Source organism: Zea mays, chromosome 9, assembly GCF_902167145.1.
Source record: "Zea mays cultivar B73 chromosome 9, Zm-B73-REFERENCE-NAM-5.0, whole genome shotgun sequence".
Lineage (NCBI taxonomy): Eukaryota > Viridiplantae > Streptophyta > Magnoliopsida > Poales > Poaceae > Zea > Zea mays.
Window position 1 is genome coordinate 162,259,187 of NC_050104.1, and position 25,401 is coordinate 162,284,587.

Below are 25,401 nucleotides of genomic sequence, written 5' to 3' on the forward strand. Positions count from 1 at the left end.
GGGTTCAAATAAAAAGAGCAAAAGACAACCGAAAGGCAGCCCTGGTCTGGCGCACCGGACAGTCCGGTGTGCCACCGGACAGTGTCCGGTGCACCAGGGAGATCAACTCCAAACTTGCCACTTTCGGGAATTCTGGGAGCCACTCCGCTATAATTCACCGGACTGTCCGGTGTGCCAAGCGGAGCAACGACTACTCGCGCCAACGGTTGTCTGCAACGGCTACAGTGAACAGTGAACAGTGTCGACTGCGCGCGCAGAGTCAGAGCAGGTGTCAGATGGCGCACCGGATAGTGAACATTGTCTGTTCAGTGCACCACCGGACTGTCCGGTGGCCCACATGTCAAAAGCTCCAACGGTCGAACCCTAACGGTCGGGTGACGTGGCTGGCGCACCGGACAGTGTCCGGTGGCGCACCGGACTGTCCAGTGCGCCATACGACAGCAGCCTTCACCAACGACCATTTTGGTGGTTGGGGCTATAAATACCCCCAACCACCACACTTCAATGCATCCAAGTTTTCAGCCATCAAACCGCATACAAGAGCTCTAGACTTCATTCCAAGACACAAACAAAGAGATTAAATCCTCTCCCAAGTCTGGAATCACTCCAAACAAATTAGTGACTAGAGAGAGGGACTTTTGTGTTATTTTGAGCTGTTGCGCTTGGATCGCTTTTCTTCTTCCTCTGTTCTTGTCCCCAAGATCATTGTAATCAAAGCAAGAGGCACCAAGTTGTGGTGGTCCTTGTAGTGGACTAAGTGTCCCATTTGATTGAGAAGAGAAGCTCACTCAGTCTAGGTGACCATTTGAGAGAGGGAAAGGGTTGAAAGAGACCTGGTCTTCGTGACCACCTCAACGGGGAGTAGGTTTGCAAGAACCGAACCTCGGTAAAACAAATCACAGTGTCATCCGCTCTTATTCGCTTGTGATTTGTTTTCGCCCTCTCTTTCGGACTCGATTATATTTCTAACGCTAACCTCGACTTGTAGTTGTGCTTAAACTTTATAAATTTCAGATTTGCCTATTCACACCCCTCTAGGCGACTTTCAATTGGTATCAGAACCGGTTACTTCATTAGTGTCTAACCGCTCGAAGTGATGTCGGGAGCATCCGCCATGAGGGAGATCGGGACCGGCGGCGACAAGTCCACAAGCTCGGGGAGAACACATTCGAGGGAGTCCACCCACAAGCACAAGGAGGAATCATCTTCCTCCATCAAGTCCCAACGGAAAGGTGACAAGAAGAAGAAGATGAAGAAGGTGGTCTACTACGAGACCAACTCTTCGTCACCTTCCACCTCCGGCTCCGAATCGGCATCCGCCACTTCTAAGCGCCATGAGCGCAATAAGTATAGTAAGATGCCTCTTCACTATCCTCGTATTTCAAAACGCACTCCATTACTTTCCGTTCCATTAGACAAACCACCTATGTTTGAAGGTGAAGATTATTGTATGTGGAGTGATAAGATGAGGCATCACCTAACCTCACTCTACAAAAGCATATGGGATATTGTTGAGTGTGGAGCGCAAGTACCAAAGAAAGGGGACAAGGATTATGTTTCGGACGAGGTCGAACAAATCCGGCACTTTAACTCCCAAGCCACTACTATACTCCTCGCCTCTCTAAGTCGAGAGGAGTATAATAAGGTGAAAGGGTTGAAGAGTGCCAAAGAAATTTGGGATGTGCTAAAGACCGCGCACGAAGGAGACGAGGTGACCAAGATCATCAAGAGGGAAACAATCAAGGGGGAGCTCGGTCGATTCATGCTTCACCAAGGAGAGGAGCCACAAGCGATGTGCAACCGGCTCAAGACCTTGGTGAACCAAGTGCGCAACCTCGGGAGCACCAAATGGGATGACCATGAGATGGCCAAGGTTATTCTAAGATCACTTGTATTTCTTAATCCCACTCAAGTTCAATTAATTAGTGGTGATCCTAGATACAAGCTAATGTCTCCCGAGGAAGTTACAGGAAAATTTGTGAGCTTTGAATTGATGATCAAAGGCTCCAAGAAAATCATCGAGCAAGGCGCCACCTCTACATCCGAGGTGCAACCCGTCGCCTTCAAAGCGACGGAGGAGAAGAAGGAAGAGTCCACATCAAGTAGGCTTCCCATCAATGCCTATAAGCTCAACAACGAGGAGATGTCGCTCATCATCAAGAGCTTCCGCCAAATCCTCAAGCAAAGGAGGGGGAAGGATTACAAACCCCGCTCCAAGAAGGTTTGCTACAAATGTTGTAAGCCCAGTCATTTTATCGCTAAATGTCCTTTGTCTAGTGATAGTGACAGGGATAACGACGAAAAGGGAAGAAGGAAGGAGAAGAAGAATTACAAGAAGAAGGGCGGCGATGCCCATGTTTGTCAGGAATGGGACTCCGACGAGGACGCCGCCAACATCGCCGTCAACAAGGGCCTCCTCTTCCCCAACATCGGCCACAAGTGCCTCATGGCAAAGGACGGCAAGAAGAAGAAGGTAAAATCTAGATCCTCCACTATGTATGCAACTTCTAGTGAAGAGGAAAATTCTAGTGATGATGAGGATAACTTGCTCACCCTTTTTGCCAACTTAAACATGCAACAAAAAGAAAAATTGAATGAATTGATTAGTGTTATTCATGAGAAGGATGAACTCTTGGATAGCCAAGAGGACTTCCTTATTAAAGAAAATAAGAAGCATGTTAAAGTTAAAAATGCTTATGCTCAAGAAGTAGAAAAATGTGAAAAATTAACTAGTGAGCTAAGTTCTTGCCATGATACTATTACCAACCTTAGGAATGAGAATGCTAAATTAATTGCTAAGGTTGAAAGTTCAAGTGTTTGTGATGATTCAATTGTTAATCTTAAAAATGATAATGCTAATTTGATTGTTAAGATTAACAAGTTGAATGCATCACTCTCTAGCCTTAAAATTGAAAATGAAAAATTAATTGCTAAGGCTAAAGATCTAAATGTTTGCACTGTTTCTATTTCCAATCTTAATAATGAAAATGTTATTTTACATGCTAAGATTGTTGAATTAAGTGCATGCAAACCCTCTACATCTAGTGTTGATCATGTTACTATTTGTACTAGATGTAGAGATATTAATGTTGATGCTATTCATGATCACCTAGCTTTAATTAAACAACAAAATGATCACATAGCTCAACTTAGCGCTAAGATTAACGAGCATGACTTAGAAAATGAAAAAATTAAATTTGTTAGAAACATGCTCTATAGTGGGAGACGCCCTGGCATTAAGGATGGCATTGGCTTCCAAAAGGAAGATAATGTCAAGCTTAATGCCCCTAAGAAATTGTCTAATTTTGTTAAGGGTAAGGCTACCATGGTTCAGGATAACGAGGGTTACATTTTATACCCTGCCGGTTATCCCGAACACAAAATTAGGAGAATCCACTCTAGGAAGTCTCACTCTGGCTCTCATCATGCTTTTATGTATAAGAGTGAGGCATCTAGTTCTAGGCAATCCACTCATGTTAAATTTCCTAAGAAGAAAACTCCTATTGCATCAAATGAACCTAATATTTCATTTAGGACTTTTGATGCTTCTTATGTGCTCACTAACAAATCAGGCAAAGTAGTTGCCAAATATGTTGGGGCCAAACACAAGGGATCAAAGACTTGTGTTTGGGTACCCAAGGTGCTTATTTCTAATGTCAAAGGACCCAAAACCGTTTGGGTACCTAAGAACAAGGCCTAATTTTGTTTTGTAGGTTTATGCATTCGGGGGCTCAGTTGGATAATTGATAGCGGGTGCACAAACCACATGACAGGGGAGAAAATGATGTTCTCCTCCTATGAGAAAACCATGATCCCCAAAGAGCTATCACATTCGGGGATGGAAATCAAGGTTTGGTCAAAGGACTTAGTAAAATTGCTATATCTCATGACCATTCTATTTCTAATGTTTTTCTTGTAGATTCTTTAGACTATAACTTACTTTCAGTCTCTCAATTATGTAAAATGGGATACAATTGTCTTTTTACGGATATAGGTGTTACTGTCTTTAGAAGAAGTGATGATTCAGTAGCATTTAAGGGAGTGTTAGAGGGTCAGCTATACTTAGTTGATTTTAATAGAGCGGAACTCGACACTTGCTTAATTGCTAAGACTAACATGGGTTGGCTCTGGCATCGCCGACTAGCTCACGTTGGAATGAAGAATCTTCATAAGCTTCTAAAGGGAAAACACATTTTGGGACTAACAAATGTTCATTTTGAGAAAGACAGGGTTTGTAGCGCATGTCAAGCAGGGAAGCAAGTTGGTGTTCATCATCCACACAAGAACATCATGACGACTGACAGGCCACTCGAGCTACTCCACATGGACCTATTCGGCTCGATAGCTTACATAAGCATCGGTGGGAGTAAGTACTGTCTAGTTATTGTGGATGATTATTCTCGCTTCATTTGGGTGTTCTTTTTGCAGGATAAATCACAAACCCAAGAGACCTTAAAGGGATTCTTGAGACGGGCTCAAAATGACTTCATCTTAAGGATCAAAAAGATTAGAAGCGACAACGGGACGGAGTTCAAGAACTCACAAATAGAAGGCTTTCTTGAGTATGAGGGCATCAAGCATGAGTTCTCTTCTCCCTACACACCACAACAAAATGGTGTAGTGGAGAGGAAGAATAGAACTCTACTTGACATGGCGAGAACCATGCTTGAGGAGTACAAGACTTCGGATCGGTTTTGGGTGGAAGCAATCAACACCGCTTGCTACGCCATCAACCGTCCATACCTTCACCGAATCCTCAAGAAGACATTGTATGAACTCCAACGGTCAAGAGGACGAAACGCCGCACAAGAAGCGTGCAATCGCCCCACGGTTGTGCGCCCCCTCGGCTTCGCCGCAACCAGCGGTCCAACCTCTGGCATGAGGGCCCAGGCCCACATGTCATGCACCTGGCGCGCCGGTTTCTGTGTACAGAGAAGTCGCACCGCCACTCGCGCCAGTACCACGCCTCCTCGGGGCCACCGCAGAAGATGGAGAAGTTAAATTTTCAAAATCAATGCAGCGACTCGAGGCACCCCGCACATGGCCCAACAAATCCATTAAATGCGGGGGTCACGGGTCAGTCGGTCGCGGGGCAGGCGTGGCAGTCGGCGTGACCAAGGGCGGACCGACAGCAATTACACCAACGAACGCGCAAAAACAGTGAATCAATCGCCAACCAAACTTTGGCCCCACCTGCAGGCTCGTGTCCTCCCCTGAGGCGGGCCCGGGGGCCACTGTCGGTACCCTGAATCAGGGGTACCCCTTACTACATACAGTATGAAGACACGGTGCCAGTACGTCGATCTCTAGCCGCACGGTGAACAGCACCCGGGCCCACCGCGTGGACGGTTCGAGGGGCACCACGTGGCGAGAGAAGATGATACATCCCAAGATGTATCAGTTGGACCGGACCTCCGCAAGAAAGCACCGGACCCCCCATACGCACAACTCGGACCCCCGATTACGGTCCAGGACTCCCAAATAAGCATGCCGGGTCCCCTAGATGGGGTCCAGATCCCTCCGAGTAAGGTCCGGGCCGCAACGAGGTCCCAGGACAGGGGATACCCTAGCGTAAGCAAGGGTCCGGTACTGACACGTGTTCAGGCCTTATCCTGTGCGCTTGCGCTCCCCGCTCAGGCGGAGTCCCGATGCTGCCGCGTGGCTCCTTGCCCGTGACATAAGCCAGCGGACGGAGCCTGACGTAAGGCCTCTAGGCCGCGCGGTCTCCACATTTATTGCGGAAAGGACGCGCCGCCTGTCCACCCTGCTGACAGGCGATGTGCCCCCTCAACATTTAATGCGACCTGTCCAAGCAGGTGACGCCAGGGCCATCCTGCAGACGGCGTGCCTGTCCAGTCCGCTGTCAAACAGTACGCCCGGGCTACGCGGCACACTGTGTCCATCATCCCTTGTGCGAGAAGCTTCCCCTACACGTCGATACTACGCAGATCTCGGATGTCAGGGCGCAAGAAGATTGCTCCAACAACAAACATTAGTAGCTCCAAGTGCTACATCCGGTATGTTCCTGAGCCCATATGTCGGGGCTCAGTACCCTTGTACATGCCCCCCTTAGCTATAAAAGGGGAGGCATGCAACGTTACAACACAAGCTCTCTTAGACCAAACTTAGACAGATATTCTCAGCTCTCAAGCTTCACAACAATACAACACACAATGAAATAGGGTATTATGCTCCGACGGCCCGAACCACTCTAAATCCTCGCGTGTTCATGTGCTTGATGTTTGCTTAGCAGGACAGGCAAAACGCTTAAGCCTCTTTCTCATCTTAGGGTCTGTTTGGTTGAGCTGTGGCTGTGAAAAAAGTTGCTGTGAGTTGTGGAAAAAGCTGCTGTAGGTTGTGAGCTGTTAAAAAGCTAAAAACCGTTTGGTGGAAACCACTAAAAGTCGTTAAAAATTCTTCGATATATGTTTTCACAGTTCCATCCGAAAAGCCACTAAAAGCAGGTCCAGGGGTGCTTTCAAATTTGCACTACGAGAAAACCGACTTTTAGAAAAAGCTGCTTTCTGGATCCAGCCCTTTGGTTAGCTTTTGGCTTTTAGGGGGACAAAAGCCAAAGCCAAAAGTCAAACCAAACACACCCTTAGGATTTAGGGCGAGTGCACTCCGCCACCCGACCGAAAAATTCCCTCTCCGACAAATACAAATATTTTAGTTAAAGGTAAAGAAGGAGCTAAATAAGAGAAATTATTGGAGAGAAGAAGAAATAGGACGGACGAAGGGAATGGTTGGAGAGTCTGATAGTGGTAACACAACACCATGCTGTATACTAATTCCGATGTACTATTAGTTGTCGTTTAGAACAGCGACACGGTCTCCAAAATATAATTTTGACTAATGTTTTATTAAGATACAAATAAACTTTTAATACATTTATATTTTTATAAAAAATACTTATTAAGACAAATAAGTGTATATAAACATTAAAACATTATGTTTTAAAACTACATAATAAAATAATTATTTATAGTCAATATGTTATAAATTTGACTCAGTTATCCGTGTCCCCGGCTCCCGCCTCCTCGTCTCCCCCCAAAACGCAGAAGCGGGCTGGCGGTTGCAGTTTCCCGCCCGCTCGCACATAGGTGCGAAATTTGCCCAGCTACTTCGCGCGCTCCCTTCCCGCATCCGTCTCTCTTCTCCAGCAATTATACTATCCACAGTAGGCAGTAGCCGAAGTTCCTACCCTCCCCTTCGCCTCCATCTCTCTTCTCCTCACGATTCACGAACGCCAGAGCTCCTTCCCCACTCCGGCGTTGCCAAGAAGCCAGCTTCCTGGCCCCGTCTCCCTCCGCTCGCCAGCAGCCTTTCGCTGTCATCCAAGGTCCGCACCTCCAGCTTTTCACGCCCGCCCGCCGCCGCGCCGGGCGCCGGCTCTTTCTGGTACGTATTTTGATAATCTGCGGGCTATAGTAGATCTATATTTATCCTTTTTTGTTGGAAAAGGATCTTTGTTTATCTTGGCATTCCCCTAACGAAAGTTGCGGATCTGTCAGTTGATCTAGTTGAATGAGCCGTGGCTAGGACTGATTCCGTTGTTTCTGTTGCTATTGTTTTTTTTTGGGGTGGGGGGGGGGGGTGGCGGAGGCCGTTGGCGGCACTGTACACTGGGGATTCCGCGAAGAAATGCTCCTCTCGGGCAGAAGTGTTCGTTCCAGGGCTTCAGTATTTTTTTAGGAAACTGGAGAGGCCGAAGCCCCTACAGTTGTTTCAGGGTCAGGGCTTCAGTGTTGCCATCCAGTTTCTCAAGGTGGATGCCACTGGGGGTTTCTTGACGAGTACAGGGATGCGACTACTGTTTATAATCCCTGAAGAGGTGATTCATACGAGCAAATGTGAAAAAATGCATTCGTAAAATAAATATGCTTGCAAGATTGTCCATTAAACATCCCATGCCATTCTATTCCTTTTTTTTTAAAAAAATCTCTGTGCTGGGTAGTAAATCTGGTCCTTGTCTCCTTGATGTATAGCAGTGTCTCGTGTCTTATTTCTAGTTTGGTTTATGGATCATTCATGTACAGCACATACATACAATTACTTATTAGTCGAGGCTCGCGTAGGCACATTTATGTATTGTTTCTATGCTGTTTCGACATGGTCACGTCATTCTTTTCCTGTATCTTGAAGAATTCAAGGGTAAACAATTCTTGTTAACATCGTTTTTGCTTATTATATTAAGTTTATCCCCTTATCTTTTTACTGGAAAGTTTGATGCTCTCAGTGGATATGCGCTTACGTTTTTTGAGAGACGATATTCATCTCTGTTTCAAAAAGCAGTGCTAGCCGCCAGCCGGTGCCTAGGCGCTAGGCCCGGAGCATCATTGCCTCGCCTAGACTCATTTGTTACGTCTAGGCATTTTTCACTTACAGCGGTTTATGACTTATGTGTGACGGAGAATGGGACAAATGGAGATGGAGGAAGATGAATAATAGTCATGGGACTCATGGACATGTGATAACGTTTTAGTCTTTCTTTTAGTATGCCATATCGTCTGTGTTTAACAAGGCATACTTTAATTGCTTGGAAAAAAATATAACTACCTAGGTGCTAGGAAGAGCCGGACCATTTGCTCCTATCGCTTTTTGAAACATCCATATTCATGTCTCTATGGGGCATGCACCTGATCATAACATTTGGTTTTCTGCATTTGTACAGGAAATATTTTTCGATCTGTACCATTGCTTTCCAAAGCCACAATGCCTGCTTCTGCTTGCACACATCTTGATTCTGGTTGTACTAGGAAATATACAAGGTTCAAGAATATTCACGCAGTTTATGATGAAGATTATGACAGGGATCCTAAGAGGATCAAAACTGAAATCATTGATTCGGAACTAAGTGTTGGTTCTGTCAGTGACAAGGATAGTGAACAAGATTGTGATGATGTATTTCTCAAGGATCTCAGGACTCAGTGTAAAGCAAAGAATTGGAAGACTTCAAAAATCACATCGGAAGGATGTGGCATTAAGAATCAGGCTAAAACAGAAGATGACATTGATCTTGATAAGCCTCTTATTGCATTGAAACAAAAGAGTCCAAAAACATCTCTTGCTAAGGATAATGTAAAGATGAATGCACTAAGATCTTCTCCATGTGCTACGAAAGAGGAAGATACAACATCACATAGAGACAAGATTCTTAGTTCTTCCCTGATCAAAGCAACAATGCAAGACCCAGTATTAGAGAAGCTTGGAAGGAAATTTGCAGAACTGGAGCAGTCTAAAGTTGTTATTGGTGAGTGACTAGCCTGTTCATATGAAGTCCAGTTCTTATATCACTGTCTATCATCTTCTAGATGTGTTAGATGAATGTGTAGATTTTTTTCTTCTTGTTTCTCAGGTTCTTTTTTTTTGAAATAAACATACCCTTTTTCAATTATGTGACTAAATGTTTTTTTCTGTACTGCACTTTCAGATTGTACTGAAATCGTTGGTGATCAAATTTGTTGTGTTGAAGTGAACAATACAGCTGGAGCTCTAGCGAGCTGTGCAAAACCTGATGTACTTTGTGAAATAAAAGCTGAAGATACAAATTATTCTGAATTTGGAACTTCTATCTGTTCCATAAAGAATCCTGAGCATTCATCCTTTAAGCTGCAACAGAAGCTGGTAGCGGGTGATGACTGTGTGCCTCAATATTGTTTCATGACTCGACCAGCTCAATTAGCCGATGTTTCTGATCATCCCTGCGAACAAACCTGCAGTATCAACAATTTTGATGACATTACAGCTGCAAAAGCAATTGAGGTTTCTTCGTTAGGTCTCACTGATGAAACGAGCAATCATCAGAAAACATCTGAAAATCTAACTGACTCAGATGTGTGTAAGTCCTCTACCGCAAATGGGTTTATAGCTTGTTCTTTCAATCAGTCCTGCCATGATCTTGTGGATAGCGATGAACATTGGAATTTATTTGTTCATCGGAATGAGCCTGTGAAGCTTTTGGAAGAGTTGTCTTCTGTTGATGAATCATGCGCAGATACTCAATCTGATTTATGTGGAAGCACAAAAATGAATTGCACTTCCCTTGAGGGGGTTGTGCAGATGCAGGCTGAGGGCCAATTGGATTCAATAGTCTGCTGTGGTGTAAGGCCAAAGCATATGTTACTAGATATGGAAATTAGACATACAGAAACTGGTGTATTCACCTTTGATAAGACTATTGACTTGGCTCATCCTGCCAATTTTGTTGCACAAGATGGAAGGCTAGAAAGTATAGTATACGATGTTTTGAATAATCATGCACAAAGGACAGCCTCTAAAAACGAATCTTCTGTTGGACTCCCAGAAACTGCTGTGAGTCAGAGCTCACTTATTGACTTCACTGACAATTGTGTTGAAGACAAAAGGGCTTCAGTTGATAAAATTTTACCTCCCAATAATCTAGACTGGCCATTGAAGGATAAGTTAAATTCTACAACAGACTATGACATTTGTAGGCCTATTAATGATGATGAAGGATCAGAAGAAGAATTAGTGCCTCAACATCAGTTATACCAGTCGTGTAGTGATAAATTCAACCTTAGCAGTGCCATGCCAGAGATTTCTAATGCTGAAGATTCACAAAAAATATCTGCCGGAGCTCAAAATTCTTCTGCTACCTTTTTGGAAACTGATGGGCGAATTAAAAAGCCAAATTTTTTTGTGGATGAAGAACCAATTGAAGAAAACACTCCAAAAGTATTACTGTCCAAGAGAAAGGTCTGAGCCATCCCTTCAACAATGTTCCATTTCATATGCATTAGCATGATAGTCATACTGACATCTTTTCCCCCTCTTTTCTTTTAGATTATGTCACCGATGTCTCAGGAGAAGCTTTGCAGTGCTCTGACTGGCATTGATTTGTGTGATGGAGTTCAAAGATTTAGTAAGCAACAATATATGCTGTCTGTTTCTAATATTTTTACTATATCAATTATAATCATACTCATTTCTGTTGCAGAGAGCAAAATCATTATTGAAGATCATGATAAAACTACAATATCATTGCCTCAACCAGCACACATGCAAGACAGATCAATGTTGTCCACAGACAGGAGACTTAAGAGCAGGACTTTTGTCTCCCCTACAAGCAAAGGAGTTCTGAAGTCAACAGGATCCCCACCCCATCAACATACAACTTGCTCTTGCACGAGAAGTTCACCAGTGGTCTTAGACACCGAGAAAGCTGTTGAATTTTCACAAAGACAGATGCATGATATAGAAAATATAGCTGCTAAGCTTATCAGGAGCTTGAAGCACATGAAAAGTATAGTGGATGAAAGTTTGTCAACAGAAGCATATTCATTACTTCCTAATTTTAACATTGCTGAGGTGAGTCATTAAATGGAATATGCACTTCTCATTCTAAATTCTAGTAAAGTTGCTGCTCTCACAGTAAATAGATAATCACTTCTGTTTGCTGAAGTTACACCATGTTTGTAAACTGCTACTAAAAAATGTGATTCCAGTAACATGATAAGAATACAAGGTTAATTATTCTCAAATTATTATTTATATGATAATCCTTTAACCATAAAGCCATTAGCCATGTACTGATTTGGTTGTATTGGAAACCCTAACCCTAATATAGGGTGGGGATGTATATTAATAGACTTGGTGTTGGGCCTAACCCATTATAGAGGGGTGAGAGTGTAAATCCACAGGGACCCTCAAACCCTAATACAATTCTAACACCCCCGCAGTCGCAACTCTATCCTGTACATATGTTGAGACTGGACCGAAAGTCTAGAAATACACTCGGTAACCCCTTGGTGAATATGTCGGCGAACTGCAGCGTGGTGGGGACGCCGAGAACCCGAACGTCACCTGCAGCGTCACGCTCGTGAACGAAGTGCAGGTCGATCTCCACATGCTTCGTGCGCTGATGCTGCACTTGATTGGTGCAGAGGTAGACGGTGCTGAAGTTGTCGCGGTAAACGAGGGTGGCACGCTGGAGGGGGTTGTGGAGCTCGTGAAGGAGTTGGCGCATCTAGGAGGCCTTCGCCACGCCATTGGCCACAACGCGGTACTCAGCCTATGCGCTGCAGCGGGAGATGATGGGTTGCCACTTGGCAGCCCAGGAGACAAGGTTGGTGCTGGTACCCAAGAATACGACATAGCCGGAAGTGGATCGGTGTGTGTCGGGACAGCCGACCTAGTCGGCGTCGGTGTAGACCATGAGCTCCGACGTCTGGGAGGGTCGGAGGAGCAGACCATAGTCGAGGGAGCCGTGGAGGTAGCGCAGGATCCGCTTGAGAGCGGTGATATAGGGCTCCTGTGGGGTGTGCATGTGGAGGCACACCTGCTGGACGGCGTAGGTGATGTCGGGCCGGGAGAAGGTGAGGTATTGAAGGGTACCAGTGAGGCTCTGGTAAGACGTCACATCAGCGACTGGGGGCCATCGTCCTTAGAGAGCTTCGCCTGAGTGTCGACAGGTGTGGAGCATGCTTGCAGTCGGATATGCCAGCCCACTCTAGAATGTTGATGGCGTACTGGCGCTGGTGCAAGAAGAGGCCTTGGGTTCGATGTTTGGCGGTGATGCCAAGGAAGTGATGGAGAGGCCCCAGGTCCACCGTAAACTCCCCTCTGGAGGGCGATAATCGTGTGCTGTAGGAGATCGGCGGATGATGCCTTGAGCACGATGTCGTCGACGTATAGGAGGAGGTAGACGATGCCCTCGCCACGTCGGTAGATGAAGAGGGACATATTCGACTTGGCCTCGGCGAAACCGATGGAGGCCAAGTAGGTGGCGAAGCGGCTGTACCAGGCCCGCGACACCTGCTTGAGGGGGTGGTTTAGCCGTCAGACTAGATCTGGGTGAGTGGCGTCGACGAAGCCGGTGAGCTGGCTGTAGTAGACAATCTCCGTCAGAGTGCCGTGTAGGAGGGTGTGGGGGAGGAGGGCGTTGCCGGCGAGGCTGGGGGCGACCACGTCGGCGTAGATGTGGCCGCCGTGAGGGCCGGGGTCGGCCGTGCCGGGGGGGGGGGGGGTGGCCGGACGCGTCTTGGGCGTGGCTGGGGGCGTGCACACACTAGGGAGGTCTGCCATGGGCAGGGCCGGACGCGCCGGAGGCCGACGATTGGGGAGGACGCCGACGCAGGAGAGGTGGAGGCGGTGGCTGGAGTGTCGGTGCAGGGAGCAGCAGCGGCGATGGTAGTCTGGTGGAGAGGGAAGGGGGCGTCGGCGGCTGATGCGCCGGCGGCTGGGTAGGGGTGCTGGCGGCTGGGAGAGTAGAGAAAAAAGAAAAAGAAAAACTGGCTCTATACCATATTGAAAACCCTAACCCTAGTATAGGGTGGGGATGTGTATTAATAGACTTGGTGTTGGGCCTAGCCCATTACAGAGGAGCGAGAGTGTAAATCCACTGGGAAGATCCCCAAACCCTAATACAATTCTAACAGGTTGTCTTCATTCCTGTGTTGCCTTTTTATTTGGCATACCAGGCAATGCTTTTGTTAGTGCTTAATTGATTACTAGATGCTAATATCAGCATATGCTAATATCCTTGTATAGAAAAATACACTTTGACTTTGAGCCCAGTGTCGTTTTCCATGACTAAAATATTTGTCTATCTGTACTGTTTTTTCATGCAAATCAATTGTTGGTAGAAAAGTTTGGTTGGTCTTGTTTACATACTTGCACTCTTTTGTATCATATAAGCACACCTGTTAATGCAGGTGCAGATTTTATCCTTAGATTAGTTGTTGAAAGTGTTTCCTTTAGGAGACTAGGAATACTATATCCACCAATTATAACTGCTATGAATTACCTCTAATACTGTTGGAACTGTTTGAAATTAAATACCATCTGACCGGTAGATGTGGGTCTAAGTGTGGATTCCAAATGCTCTTATTCAAATCTTTATTTCATCGAAAAATGAAGTGCCTAACACAGAATTTTAACATTTTATATGTTTTTCCTTTCAATTTTGAAATTCTTTCAGAAAACATCCATTTTATGTTCTATATTTGATTAATTTGGTGCAATGTTTCTATGGACAGATCAGAGCAGCCTCTGAGGATGCATTAGAAGTGGAGAGGACTACGAGGAAATGGCTGTCGATAATGAACAAAGACTGCAGTCGCTTTTGTAAAATATTGGTTTGTATCTATCCACTTTGAAGATTGTAACTATTTTTAGTAGTGATTAAAACGGATATTTATTTGTGTTTTTTGGTCTTTGTTCTTTAATTGTGATATAGAATCTGCTATGTAAATCCTCATTCCTTTTTTAGCATTGAACTTGTAAAGACTTATAAAAGTTAAACCTTAAATTTATTATAATTTTTTTAAAATGATAGATATAAATGTCAGATACAAATACATATATTTTTCACTTTTTTTTTGTTGTAGAGAGCAAATAATGAATAAAATAATTTATGCAAAATATTATTCTTATTTGTTATAATATCCATGATAACATAAGCAAACATTATCATAAAATTTCATACATATCTATTTTAAATATTAAATTTATTTAAACAATTTAGATACTCATTTTCATCCTTGTTTTTAGTAAAAATGACCCTGAACTGATTTTCGTCATGTATGTATTGAAATTTCAATTGCAGAGCCTAGCAAAGAAGAACGATGTTTCTCATCCTGAAGCACCAAGGAAACAAAGAAAAATAACGTTTGCAGATGAAGCTGGAGGAATGCTCTGCCATGTTAAGGTTTTCAAGGATGGACAAGCCTCTCTTCTTTCTGAATGCCAGAGTGATTTATAGACATACTAAACTGGTTATCATCATGAGATTTGATCAGAAAAGCAACATTCTTGAGTGTTGGCAATATCAAAAAAGCTGCTCACTTGAACCAAAATAATGAGAATGCTTCCATTCACCTTAGAAACAGATGGAGAAGCTAGTGCATCTTGAATGCACAGTATGTGTTTTACTGTAAATTGATTGATGACAATCTTGTGGCAACTCAGTTATTATCCTTGTTTTTTAAACATATTTAGTGTAAAAACAATTAGAGTGCTTACATGCTAACAACAATTTTTGTACATTGGATGCAATTTATTTTTAGACTATTTTCTAAAGAACCCCTATGTTTTTATAGAATAGGATGTGTTGTCTTTAGGTGCGATCTAATAAACAAGATTTGATATACCATGTTAGTACCCTAGTCATTTTTATACTAGGTATGTTGCATGTATATTAAGTTCAATAGTATGTAAAGCGGCAATTTTACAATGTTTGCTGAGGCCACACGTAATCTGTAACCTAGAATTTGCCAATGTAAAACAATTATTGGTACCCTGTTGAACCAAAGTGCTTTATTCTATTGAACTACTTAAGCTTGAGTAACAGGTATTTCCTCTATTTCAAATTATAACTTGTTTTACTTTTTCTCATATACATTTCTTGCTAAACACTTAAATATACACTATGTTTTGATACATAATAAAAACAAAACATTTTATAATTTAGAACGAAGAGAGTAGCATCTAAATTTGTGGGTAGTGGCTTTTAATTCTATAAATGTCTACATATCTTTTTAAAAATATTATAACTTGTAGATCAAAGGAATCACGGTTTGGTGATTTGGTCCAACCAAATAGCTCACGACCACTTATAGAGGTCTAATCTGATCAGATATGGATAAATATTGTTTATACGATATTTGTTTCCATATTTTCTCTTTGAATTCGGATCTGATAAGATTATTAGTTGTGTCAGGTAAGATTTGAATTGATGTCGATAACTTAAATATTCAACTTTGAGTATAAGGATATAGATAAAAATCGGATACGGATTGAATACTGAATAACTGAACTCTTAACGATGGATTGAATTCAAATACAAACTGATAATATCATGGTCCTCTAGGGGCGTGATTGGTTCTAGTTTTCAGGTATCTAGGATTTGGCAGCGGGTTCTCACTCGCTAGGATCTGTGTTGTGAGTAGAGATATCCCTAGAAATATCCCCGTATTAACATAAGCATACGCCATAATTTTCTATTTTTTTCCAATGAAGTTTTTAAGGGAAATATCAAAGACACAAAATTGCGCTCACATATCATCAATGGCTTTCTTCTATGACCACGTTTGTTTCGTTAAAATTGAAATTTATTCTAATAATCATAATTTAGATACAAACTAATTAAGCTAATATATTTATATATTATCATAAATTATATAAGAGATAGTTATGCTATAGAGAAGCAAGTACAAGAGTGTGCTATAAGTTGTACATTAGAAAAGTAGCATACAAATCTATAGAATTAATTTTTATCTCTCACCCCGTGAATTTGAGATAGATTTATATTTAAACTTTGGAAAGATATAGAATGTCATATTTTCTAAGAAAGAGCCTACTACATTAGTCAGATTCCAATTCTTCAGAATGAAGAGAAACAAACAGGGTCTAAGGGTCTGTTTGGTTGGGCTGTGGCTGTGAAAAAAGTTGCTGTGGGCTGTGAGCTGTGAAAAAAGCTGCTGTAGACTGTAAGCTGTTAAAAAGATAAAAACCGTTTGGTGGAAACCACTAAAAGTCGTTAAAAAATCTTCGATATATGTTTTCACAGTTCCATCCGAAAAGCCACTAAAAGCAGGTCTAGAGGTGCTTTCAGATTTGCACTACGAGAAAGTCGGCTTTTAGAAAAAGCTGCTTCCTGAATCCAGCCCTTTGGTTGGCTTTTGACTTTTAGGGGCACAAAAGCAAAAGCCAAAAGTCAAACCAAACACACCCTAAGGGTTTTTCGTATGAGTTATCCTAGTTTTTGTACTAGATTATATAGGAGTTTTAGTAGCATATGGTTTCATGTATTCGTCATATTTTTCATAAGGTTTTTAGAGGAATTAATATTTTATGTCACAACTCCAATTTTTTCATTGGATTTTTAAATTGGATACCAGTAACATAGTGTTTTTAAAAATAAAATTTAATATGTTACGAGCATTTCTCCTTATTTTCTAAGTCTGTCTCCAGGAGCGTCCTCTAAATTTCGTTCTCCTAAAAAAATATTTTATGTCCTTTACAACATACTCTAAAAGATTATGTCATCTATATCTTCTTTATATACAACAAAGTTCTCTAAATTTAGTCCTCTATATTTACAATGTTCCAGGCTTCGTATTCTAATTTTTTCATCTATCAAAAAATTAATTTCCTATGCCGTGAAATTAAAATAGTTGTTATAATACATTTTATTTAAGCAGAGAAATTACTCCTTCATTGTAATTTACGGTAAAAATTAACCGCAAATTTGGAATATATATATATATATTGTTGTCGTACACGCAAAAGATTTTAATCGTGTGCCCAAATAGAATTATGGAATCATAACAATAATTACATGACGTCGTGTACATTAGTACTCAACCCTTATCCTGCATGGATTATGTATGTGTGGCCCTGTGCATGCAAGCAGGGCCGGACATACCGCGACCACGCATAATCATTTTTTTATAGACAATATATCTGGTGCATATGGAACATTGGTGTACATGGTGCATATATTAAATCATCACCACTCATTTTATATCTAACGTCTCTAGTTGTTTGATACATTTTACTAAGGACACCCTTCAACGTGGTAGTGTGTAGTGGTGGAAGGTGTTATTTGTAAATTGAATAATCAACTAGAGACGTTAGATCTAAAATGAGTGGTGATGATTTAATATGTGCACCATGTGCACCAGATATATCCCCTTTTTATAATATAAGTACATAAAACAGTTAGAGTGTGTTTGATTTGATGAATGAAGTGATCCATGTTCTTCTCACTCCTCACTTTTTTATTTGGTTTGTGGAATAAAATGGGTTGATCCATCACCCCACCATTCCTCATAAGCTAATAATTAGTATATACATGAGAAGTGAGTTGATTCCACCAAAATTGATGGAATGAACTTATGATGCATCACCTTATGAAACATAAAGTGACTCCACAAACCAAACACACAATAATTACTGGATTGGCGCATACGTTTAGCTACCGGCGTATACCGGACGGACGTTGCGAGGTCCGCTAGCGAATATTGTTGGAGGCGTTATATATGGCTATATCCACTGACACTTTACAGATCTTTGCTGGAGCCGGTCTAAATAAGATATAGATGAGTTTTTATGACATATCCATACATACATATTCCCTAGATTTTCCCATGGACTTTTCCGAGGGATCTCAGTTAGTAGTTGCATTGATCTTAATAAAGATTTGATTAAGGGGAGTGTTATGAAACAACGCCTTTTCATGAGAGACATTGATGAGAGTCAAACATATATAGGATCCAATCCAAGGTGCTTTATTCTAGTGAACTATCTAAGCTTGAGTAATACATATTCCCTTAATTGAAATTGTAACTCATTTTAACTTTTCTAGATATAGTTTTTTGTTAAGCACTTAAATACATATTATATTTAGATACATAGTTAAAATAAAACATTTTATAATCTAGAATAGAAGGGGTAACACTTAAATTCATGGGTAGCTTTTAATTCAATAAAGTTTTACCTATCTTTTTTTTCTTCAAAATATTATAAATTATAGATCAAATAAGGCACAATTTGGCCCAACCAAATAATGGCTCATGCATGGGTGACTTGGGGCTTCTATGGTCCTCTATAGGGGCGTGATTGGTTCCAGTTCTCGGGTAGCCAGGCTAGGGCCTTTGTGTTGTGAAAACATCGCCATTTCATAAAAGGTTCGTTTTTTATGTGGTGTTCTTATCCATTCACAAGAAGCAGTAAGAGATAGAGTTAACTATATATGTCCCTGATAGACATATCCATTATTCAAACAACTATTGCCCGCCTCTTTCGAAATTGTGTTGTTTATTTTCAGTATGCGTCTATATATTTAAGGCACTCAGTGATGTGTATAAATATATTTAAAGATGAATGGAAATATTAGTCCTTGAATTTAGTTGTTCATTCACTTTGACCCCTAATACCGAAAATGGTTCTATTTGAATATACAATTAGCACTTAAATAATTGTAATATATACATTTTTGACTGAATCACATTGTGTAATTATAATGTAATCCTGATGGCAATTAATGATATATGTGACCCAGCAGAAGTTTGAGGACGTAGTAGTGTTGGTTGTTTGAGTTGGTCACATCATACCAACCTTATCCTAGTTGCAATGCAAGGGATTACAGCCAGAGAAGCCAGACATCCATAACGCTATATATCCACACAAACTAGATTTCCCTCCAGCTAGCATGCAGATATTTTAATTTGCATGTCAGGATCAGGTGAGTCTCGATCATGCATTGCATGACCGCATACTAGAAATTAAAGCTAATAACGACTGAAGGCACAAACAGAGACGACGATCTTATTATTATTATGGCACAGCTAATAAGTAATTCTTTCTGGCACCCTTGTTTAAAACTCACCAGTGTGCCTGCATTCTAAGAACACCAACTCTCTCTGTGTACTGTGACTCCCTTAATTTGTTTATATCTACAACAAAAAAGAGGGTGTTTTTGTGTCCTGTCCTGTCCTGTGTAACAAAGGAAGCTAATTAAGTGGACCTTGGTTTCCCTTTCCCGGCCCATTACATCAGCATCGGCACGGCTGACGACGTGAATGGGCTTTCTGGGAGTTGGATGTCGTCGTCGTCGTCGTCGTAACTGCTGCTGCTGCTTGCCCGAGCTGGTTGGGTTATGATGAGGGGAAGATGTCGTGGTGGTGGCTGGCCCTGGCCGTCGTCGTCCCCGATGCTGCAGTCGAAGTAGACGTGCTGGTACTGCTGCGGCGGCATCGCGAAGAAGCGCTTCCTCTCGAGCTCGATCAGCCGCTTCTCCGTCGCCAGTAGTCGTTGCTGATTCCTCATCACCATCCGGGCTGGAGGCTGGTCGTCGTAGTCATCATCATCGTCTACATACAAAATTAAGTATTAATTTGCTGGCTGCACCAACAAATTAAATTAAAGTATTTACCGTTCATGTCCATGTCCATGTCCATGCCGACGAAGCGACGAAGCGCCCTCGGACGATAGCTGCAACTTTATGTATTTGTATCAGCCAGCGAGCGAGCGAGCGATCGATCAGCATCGTTTATATGTATGTATGTATGTATGTATTACCGACCGTACCGTTCGATGCACTTGGATTTCTCTATGTAGCGTTTGACCAGGACCCTTGATTCGCCGATGAAATGTGGGATGCGCATCGTGAGTATGGTGTTCACCGTCTCCGGATTGTGGAAGCTCACGAAGCCAAACATCCGTTTCTCCTGCCATGGGATCCTCACGTCGCGCACCGAACCATACAAACTGCATCATTAGATCTTACCAGGGTTATTAGCTTATAGCTATGTATGTATGTATGTATGTATGTATATATGTATGTATAAAGAAAATTAACCATGCATCCTAGCTAATACATACCCGAAGTAATTGGCCACGTCTTCCTCCATGAAGGTGCTCTCTGAAGGGAAGGTGAGGTATACCTGGTGCGAGCTGCTGCCCATGTCTCCTCCTCTCTCGCCCCTGCTCATCAACTCCTTGTACCTGCCGGCGTCCTCCGCCAGAACCACATAGTGCTGCCCGTGCGGCCTGCATGCGTTCAAATCCAATGATCTCTTTAATTCTCTCTTCTGATAATTAATTAATTAATTTACCTTTCTATGGTTGTGATCTTGCTGAGTCGGGAGATGAGCCTGCTCAGGCTGTAGCCGGCCTTCCCATGCCGCTTGCTCTCCGTGAGGTAGCCATCGGCCTTTAGGCTCTTCCCGTACCTGTCGCCGTATAGCGTGGGCAGCGACGCGATGGACAGCGGCTGCCCGTGCCGCGACTTGAGCAGCTCAATGATCTCCAGCTCCAGCTTCTCCAGCGCGCCGGAGCAGACCTGGGCCTCCTGCCGGTGGTGCGAGTAGTGGCAGCTCTGCCCGTTCTTGCAGATTCCCTTGATGAAGTAGTGGCAGGGGCGCCGCGTCGACGACAGCCTGGACCTCGGCGGCCCCCCGCCATTGTAGATGAGCGCGTTCTCAGAGGCGTAGTAGCACCCTCCGCCACTGTAGTGCTGCGGCTGCAACGCGTACTCCTCTGCCTGCGCCTTATTGGGCACCGGCGGCCAGTAGTGGTAGCCGAAGGCCGGCGAGGAGGAGCAGCACGCGACGATGGCGTCCAGCATGGCCTTGGCGTGGCTGATCTTGGCGTGCACCTCGGCGTCGTTGCCGTAGGCGAGCTGCAGCATATCCTGGTTGTCGGGTTCCTCCAGGAGGATGCAGCCGAGGATCTTGCTCGCGTTCTCCGGCTCCACCTGCTTCACCCTCTGCAAGGCCAGTATGTGCAGCTCCGAGGAGTCCATTACCGCCAATCTCTTGTCGATCTTCTCTTCTCTTCTCTTCTCTTTAAGCAACAATATATATATGATTGTTCTCACTTGTCTTCTTCTCAAGTGAGGAACAGGCCTCGGCTCCTTTTATAAATCAAGGGCCGGCGAACGAGCGGTTCGCAGGGGGCGGCGGTTGCTGCTTTGCCCGAGTCCTCTCCTCTCGCTCCTGACTCCTTCCGCACCACGCATGCATACATAGATCGAGAGATTAGCGGAGGCGGTTCCTTCCCCCTCTCCCTTTTTCTATTCTATTCCAAATAGAAATAATGGGATGGAAATGGAAATATATCCCAGAACACGTGATCTCTGTGTTTTCCGCCTCTTTCTTTTCTTTTTAACTTGCCGCATCAACATCATTCAACTTCTTTTTGGCGAGGGGCACGCATTGCGCATGCTTTCAATTTATCTTTTATTAATTTTATTTATTAGTTCAATGGTCAATATTATATATCATGTGTCTCGAAAAAGTGCAAGACGCAACAAATTGATGCCTTCAAAATAATTTTTTTTACTAATTTTTAGAAAATATATGTTCATATAGAGTTTGTGTGATTAAATATATCTGGTTCCAAGATCGTTGTGTGTGGTAAAATTGTGTTCAAGTGGGGGGTTCGAATTTTAATTGTTGGCTCTACGTTCATATCAATTAACCAACATAACATATACTACTACAATGTCAAAACGTTACGACCACACATAAATATTTGATTGTAGTGGGGAAATGACTGATTTTACTATGGGCACCAGTAAAATGTGACGAAATTTTTACTTTAAAAAATAGTTAATTTTCTAGGGGTGAAATTGCTTCAGATAAAAAAAATACTCTATCCGTCATCTGTAATACATTTTGGTTTTTCTGAACATATATGTCTGTGCGTTGTGTTGGCGCTGATCTGGACGCCAAACACTTGAACGAACCACCTGGCGGTGCTCTCTGCAGAGGTGCGGGCGGTCCGCATCACAAGGCTGGACGGTTTGCGACCTGGCGGCGCAGGAGCGACTCCTCCTCTGCGTATGTTTGGACGGTCCGCGATGGCGCAAAGCGTCGTCTTCTTCGCAGCAGACCTAGATCTCGCCTCCGAGAGGGACCCTGTCATGGAGGAGATATCCTAGGGTGTGTCTTGGCATCGGCATACCACCCAAGACGCCTCTAGTCGACGTAGAGCCGAAGATAGGTAAAGATTCAAGGTAGAGGAAGACTAAACTAGAGCTAAACTAGGCTACTCCTAATGCATAAGGTAAAAACGAGAATTAGAGTTGATTTGATCGATTGTGGGGGGTTTAATCGGTTGTAGCCCTTCATCTAATATGAAGGGAGCAGGTCTGGACCCGTTACAAGTCGGTTCCAGAGTTAATCTCGTAGGTTTTGCTAACAAATCCCGCTTCTGTAACCCTAATAGCTTCTGCACATGCGCTGACCATCCGCTCTGCTAGGGGTGGGCGTTCGGGTTACCCGAAAATTTCGGGTCGGGTAATTCAGGTATTTAGAATTTCGGGTTTTGAGAATCGATACCCGAAATTACAACGGGTTTTACAGTACCCGGTATTCCCGAACTACCCGAACTGTTGTGTCAGCTTCATAAAAACACATGCACCTTATTAAATTATTATAAAAATACAGTTCGAATAATGATATACATGGACATAAAAAACACAAGCAATCTACAATCACAAGTCATACACACTTACACATAATTATAGATATACAAATTAATAATTAAAAATGACATGAGTACATGACATATGAAAGTTCGGGTACCCGATTATGATACCCGAATTACCCAAAATAAATTCGGGTTTTTTGCCCAGCCCTACGCGCTGCCACTGCGGACCGTCCGGCCTACAGTGCCAGACCATCCGCATGCCCATTTTGGGACTCAACATATGCCCCCTGCCTTTTGGTGGAGGTTGATGAACCAAAAGCATATGTACTACCAGCAATCTTTGGAAAATAATAGATCTCACAATTTATCTTGTTCTCGAAGTAAGAACTAAGCCTGATGCAAGTCACCGACTTTTCAATCCAATAGGGTGATCATTTAATAGAGATTTAATGCATAAAGGCCCTTTTAGATCGCATCTTTCTCGGCCATGACCATCTAATCAATGGATCAAAAGGTATAGAATGGAGCCCCCCCAGCTTGAATAGACAAAGAGACTATATATGTACCATGGGTTCATAGTCGTACCATTCCACATTTGAACATGGTAGCATATTGACCATGGGTAGGCGAGTGGAAAGTATCCTATCATCACTGGAGATGGATGAATAGGCGATGGTTGTTGCGCCACCTTTAGGGCCATTTTGTTTTACCGGGTGACCGATGTTTCTTTGTTGGCCGATCGTGTAGAACGACCTTCTTGCTAGCATATTTGGAGAGCAATTGATCAAAAGTAGGGCCAGCTTTGACCAGTCGGCCATGTGTATTACATGTGCTTTGCCCTTGCATCCCCTTCCTCGCTTTGTGTGGAGGCCGACGACTCTGGCCATGGGCAGACTATCCGGCTGAGTCTGTCAGACCATTGTTTGAGCGAAGGACCATCCGCGCGCAAGTGTCGGACCGTCCACGATGCCCGAGTCAGAGATCTTCGCTCGACTGCTCAATTGAGCCTCCCCCACGACGTCTCCGAGCTTGTTAGTCTTTTAGTCCGGAGCCTTCCGAACAATCCCTCCTTGTGATATGTTTGATGTGCGAGGATCACCAATAATGATGTTTTTGCTTTTGCCTTTATTGGCCACTTTTGGCCGAATCAAGACCCTTTTTCTTGCTAGCTCTATAATATTGATAGGAAATGGTTGCGTGTCCACTTGCTTTCCCTGAAAAATCAACTGGCCCTCATTTATGGCCGATTTGTATCTATCGACAAAAATGTTACAATCATTGGTGGCATGGGAAAAAAGTATGCCACTTGCAGTAAGCACGTCTCTTTAACTCATCTAGAGGAGGAAGATTATGAGTTACTTTAATGTTACAATTTTCAATAGTTTGTCAAATATTTTATCACACTTGGCGACATTAAAGTAAATTTAACCTTTTCTTGCCGATTCTTTTGAACCGGTTGTAAAGAAGAACAAGGTAAATGTTTGGCCTTTGTTGACCAAACAAGTTCAGTGGTACATATATCTGTGGATTCATCATCCGAATTATCGCGCTCCAATAGATGTATAGTACGACCAACCGATTTTGATGTTTCTCTACATCGGCTTTCACAGGCCAAAGCCCGATGATGTAGCTAAGCTACTGAAAAGAACCAAGTGCTATCCAATTTGTTTTTTAAGTAGGATAGCAATCCATTAAAAGCTAGCCTTACTAGCTGTTTGTCCGTGACATGTATTTGGAAGCACAGTTTCTATTGTCCCGGAACCTCCAAATATAGTCATTAATTGATTCCCCGTTCTCCTATCAGACTGAAGCCAGATCAGTTAGTTCTAACTCATGCTCTCATGAAAAAAAGTGTTCATGGAATTTCCGCTCTAACTCTTCTCGGGAGTTGATAGAGTTAGGTGGCAAAGTCGCGTACCATGTGAATGCGGTACTAGTAAGGGACAATGAGAATAAGCAGACACATTAGGCTTCCCTATTAGTTAATTCTCCTAGGTGTGCTAAGAACTGGCTTACGTGCCCGTGCGTGCTTTTCCCGCTTTCACCATAAAATTTAGAGAAATCCAGTATCCTTGTCCCTTACGGATATAGCATGGTGTCGAATTAGTGATTATAAGGTTTTCAATACGACTATCCCGATATGGCTACACTTACGCCGAGTCTTTCTCGGACTAGTTCAGCCATTTCTTCCCTATTTTTCCATAGCACTTGGTGGCAAGCCACCGGTCCTTGGGAGGTAGGGCTCATTTGGCTGTGCATTGCTATGTCGGCCTTCCTGCCATGGCCGATCGAGAACGACGCTCGACCAATGTGTAGGATCTAGGACACCGGCTAGAGGGGGGAATAGACGATTTTAACTAAAATCAAGACACTACAGAAATTTAATCAATATGACAAGAGATATAAATTCTCTAGCTATGACAAGTAAGCAAACTATGATGAACAAATATGGCAATGCTAGAAATGAGAGACAATACATAAATTACTAACTACTTGCAA

The 25,401-nt window shown here is 43.0% G+C and overlaps 2 protein-coding genes across 5 annotated transcripts; one reads left to right on the forward strand and one right to left on the reverse strand.

Annotated features, from left to right (window-relative positions):
* Positions 1 to 7,011: 7,011 nt before the first annotated feature.
* LOC103639637 (uncharacterized) lies at positions 7,012 to 15,110 on the forward strand. 3 transcript variants are annotated; one of them, XM_008662381.4, is made up of 7 exons: positions 7,012 to 7,401; positions 8,675 to 9,253; positions 9,434 to 10,719; positions 10,807 to 10,885; positions 10,961 to 11,331; positions 14,001 to 14,099; positions 14,570 to 15,110. In XM_008662381.4, exons 2-7 carry the CDS (start codon positions 8,716 to 8,718, stop codon positions 14,723 to 14,725), a joined length of 2,529 nt encoding a protein of 842 aa, XP_008660603.1. In that variant the 5' UTR covers positions 7,012 to 7,401; positions 8,675 to 8,715; the 3' UTR covers positions 14,726 to 15,110. The 3 variants fall into 3 exon arrangements, with proteins under 3 accessions (XP_008660603.1, XP_008660604.1, XP_020399786.1); XM_008662382.4 differs by having other exon boundaries at positions 7,076 to 7,834; XM_020544197.3 differs by having other exon boundaries at positions 7,174 to 7,342.
* A 4,157-nt stretch (positions 15,111 to 19,267) lies between these two features.
* Positions 19,268 to 21,516, reverse strand: LOC100272340 (uncharacterized). 2 transcript variants are annotated; one of them, XM_008659998.4, is made up of 5 exons: positions 20,700 to 21,516; positions 20,350 to 20,517; positions 20,056 to 20,235; positions 19,901 to 19,959; positions 19,268 to 19,838 (listed from the first exon to the last, which is right to left on the reverse strand). In XM_008659998.4, exons 1-5 carry the CDS (start codon positions 21,269 to 21,271, stop codon positions 19,516 to 19,518), a joined length of 1,302 nt encoding a protein of 433 aa, XP_008658220.1. In that variant the 5' UTR covers positions 21,272 to 21,516; the 3' UTR covers positions 19,268 to 19,515. The 2 variants fall into 2 exon arrangements, with proteins under 2 accessions (XP_008658220.1, NP_001140295.1); NM_001146823.1 differs by having other exon boundaries at positions 19,269 to 19,838; positions 20,583 to 21,342.
* Positions 21,517 to 25,401: the final 3,885 nt, after the last annotated feature.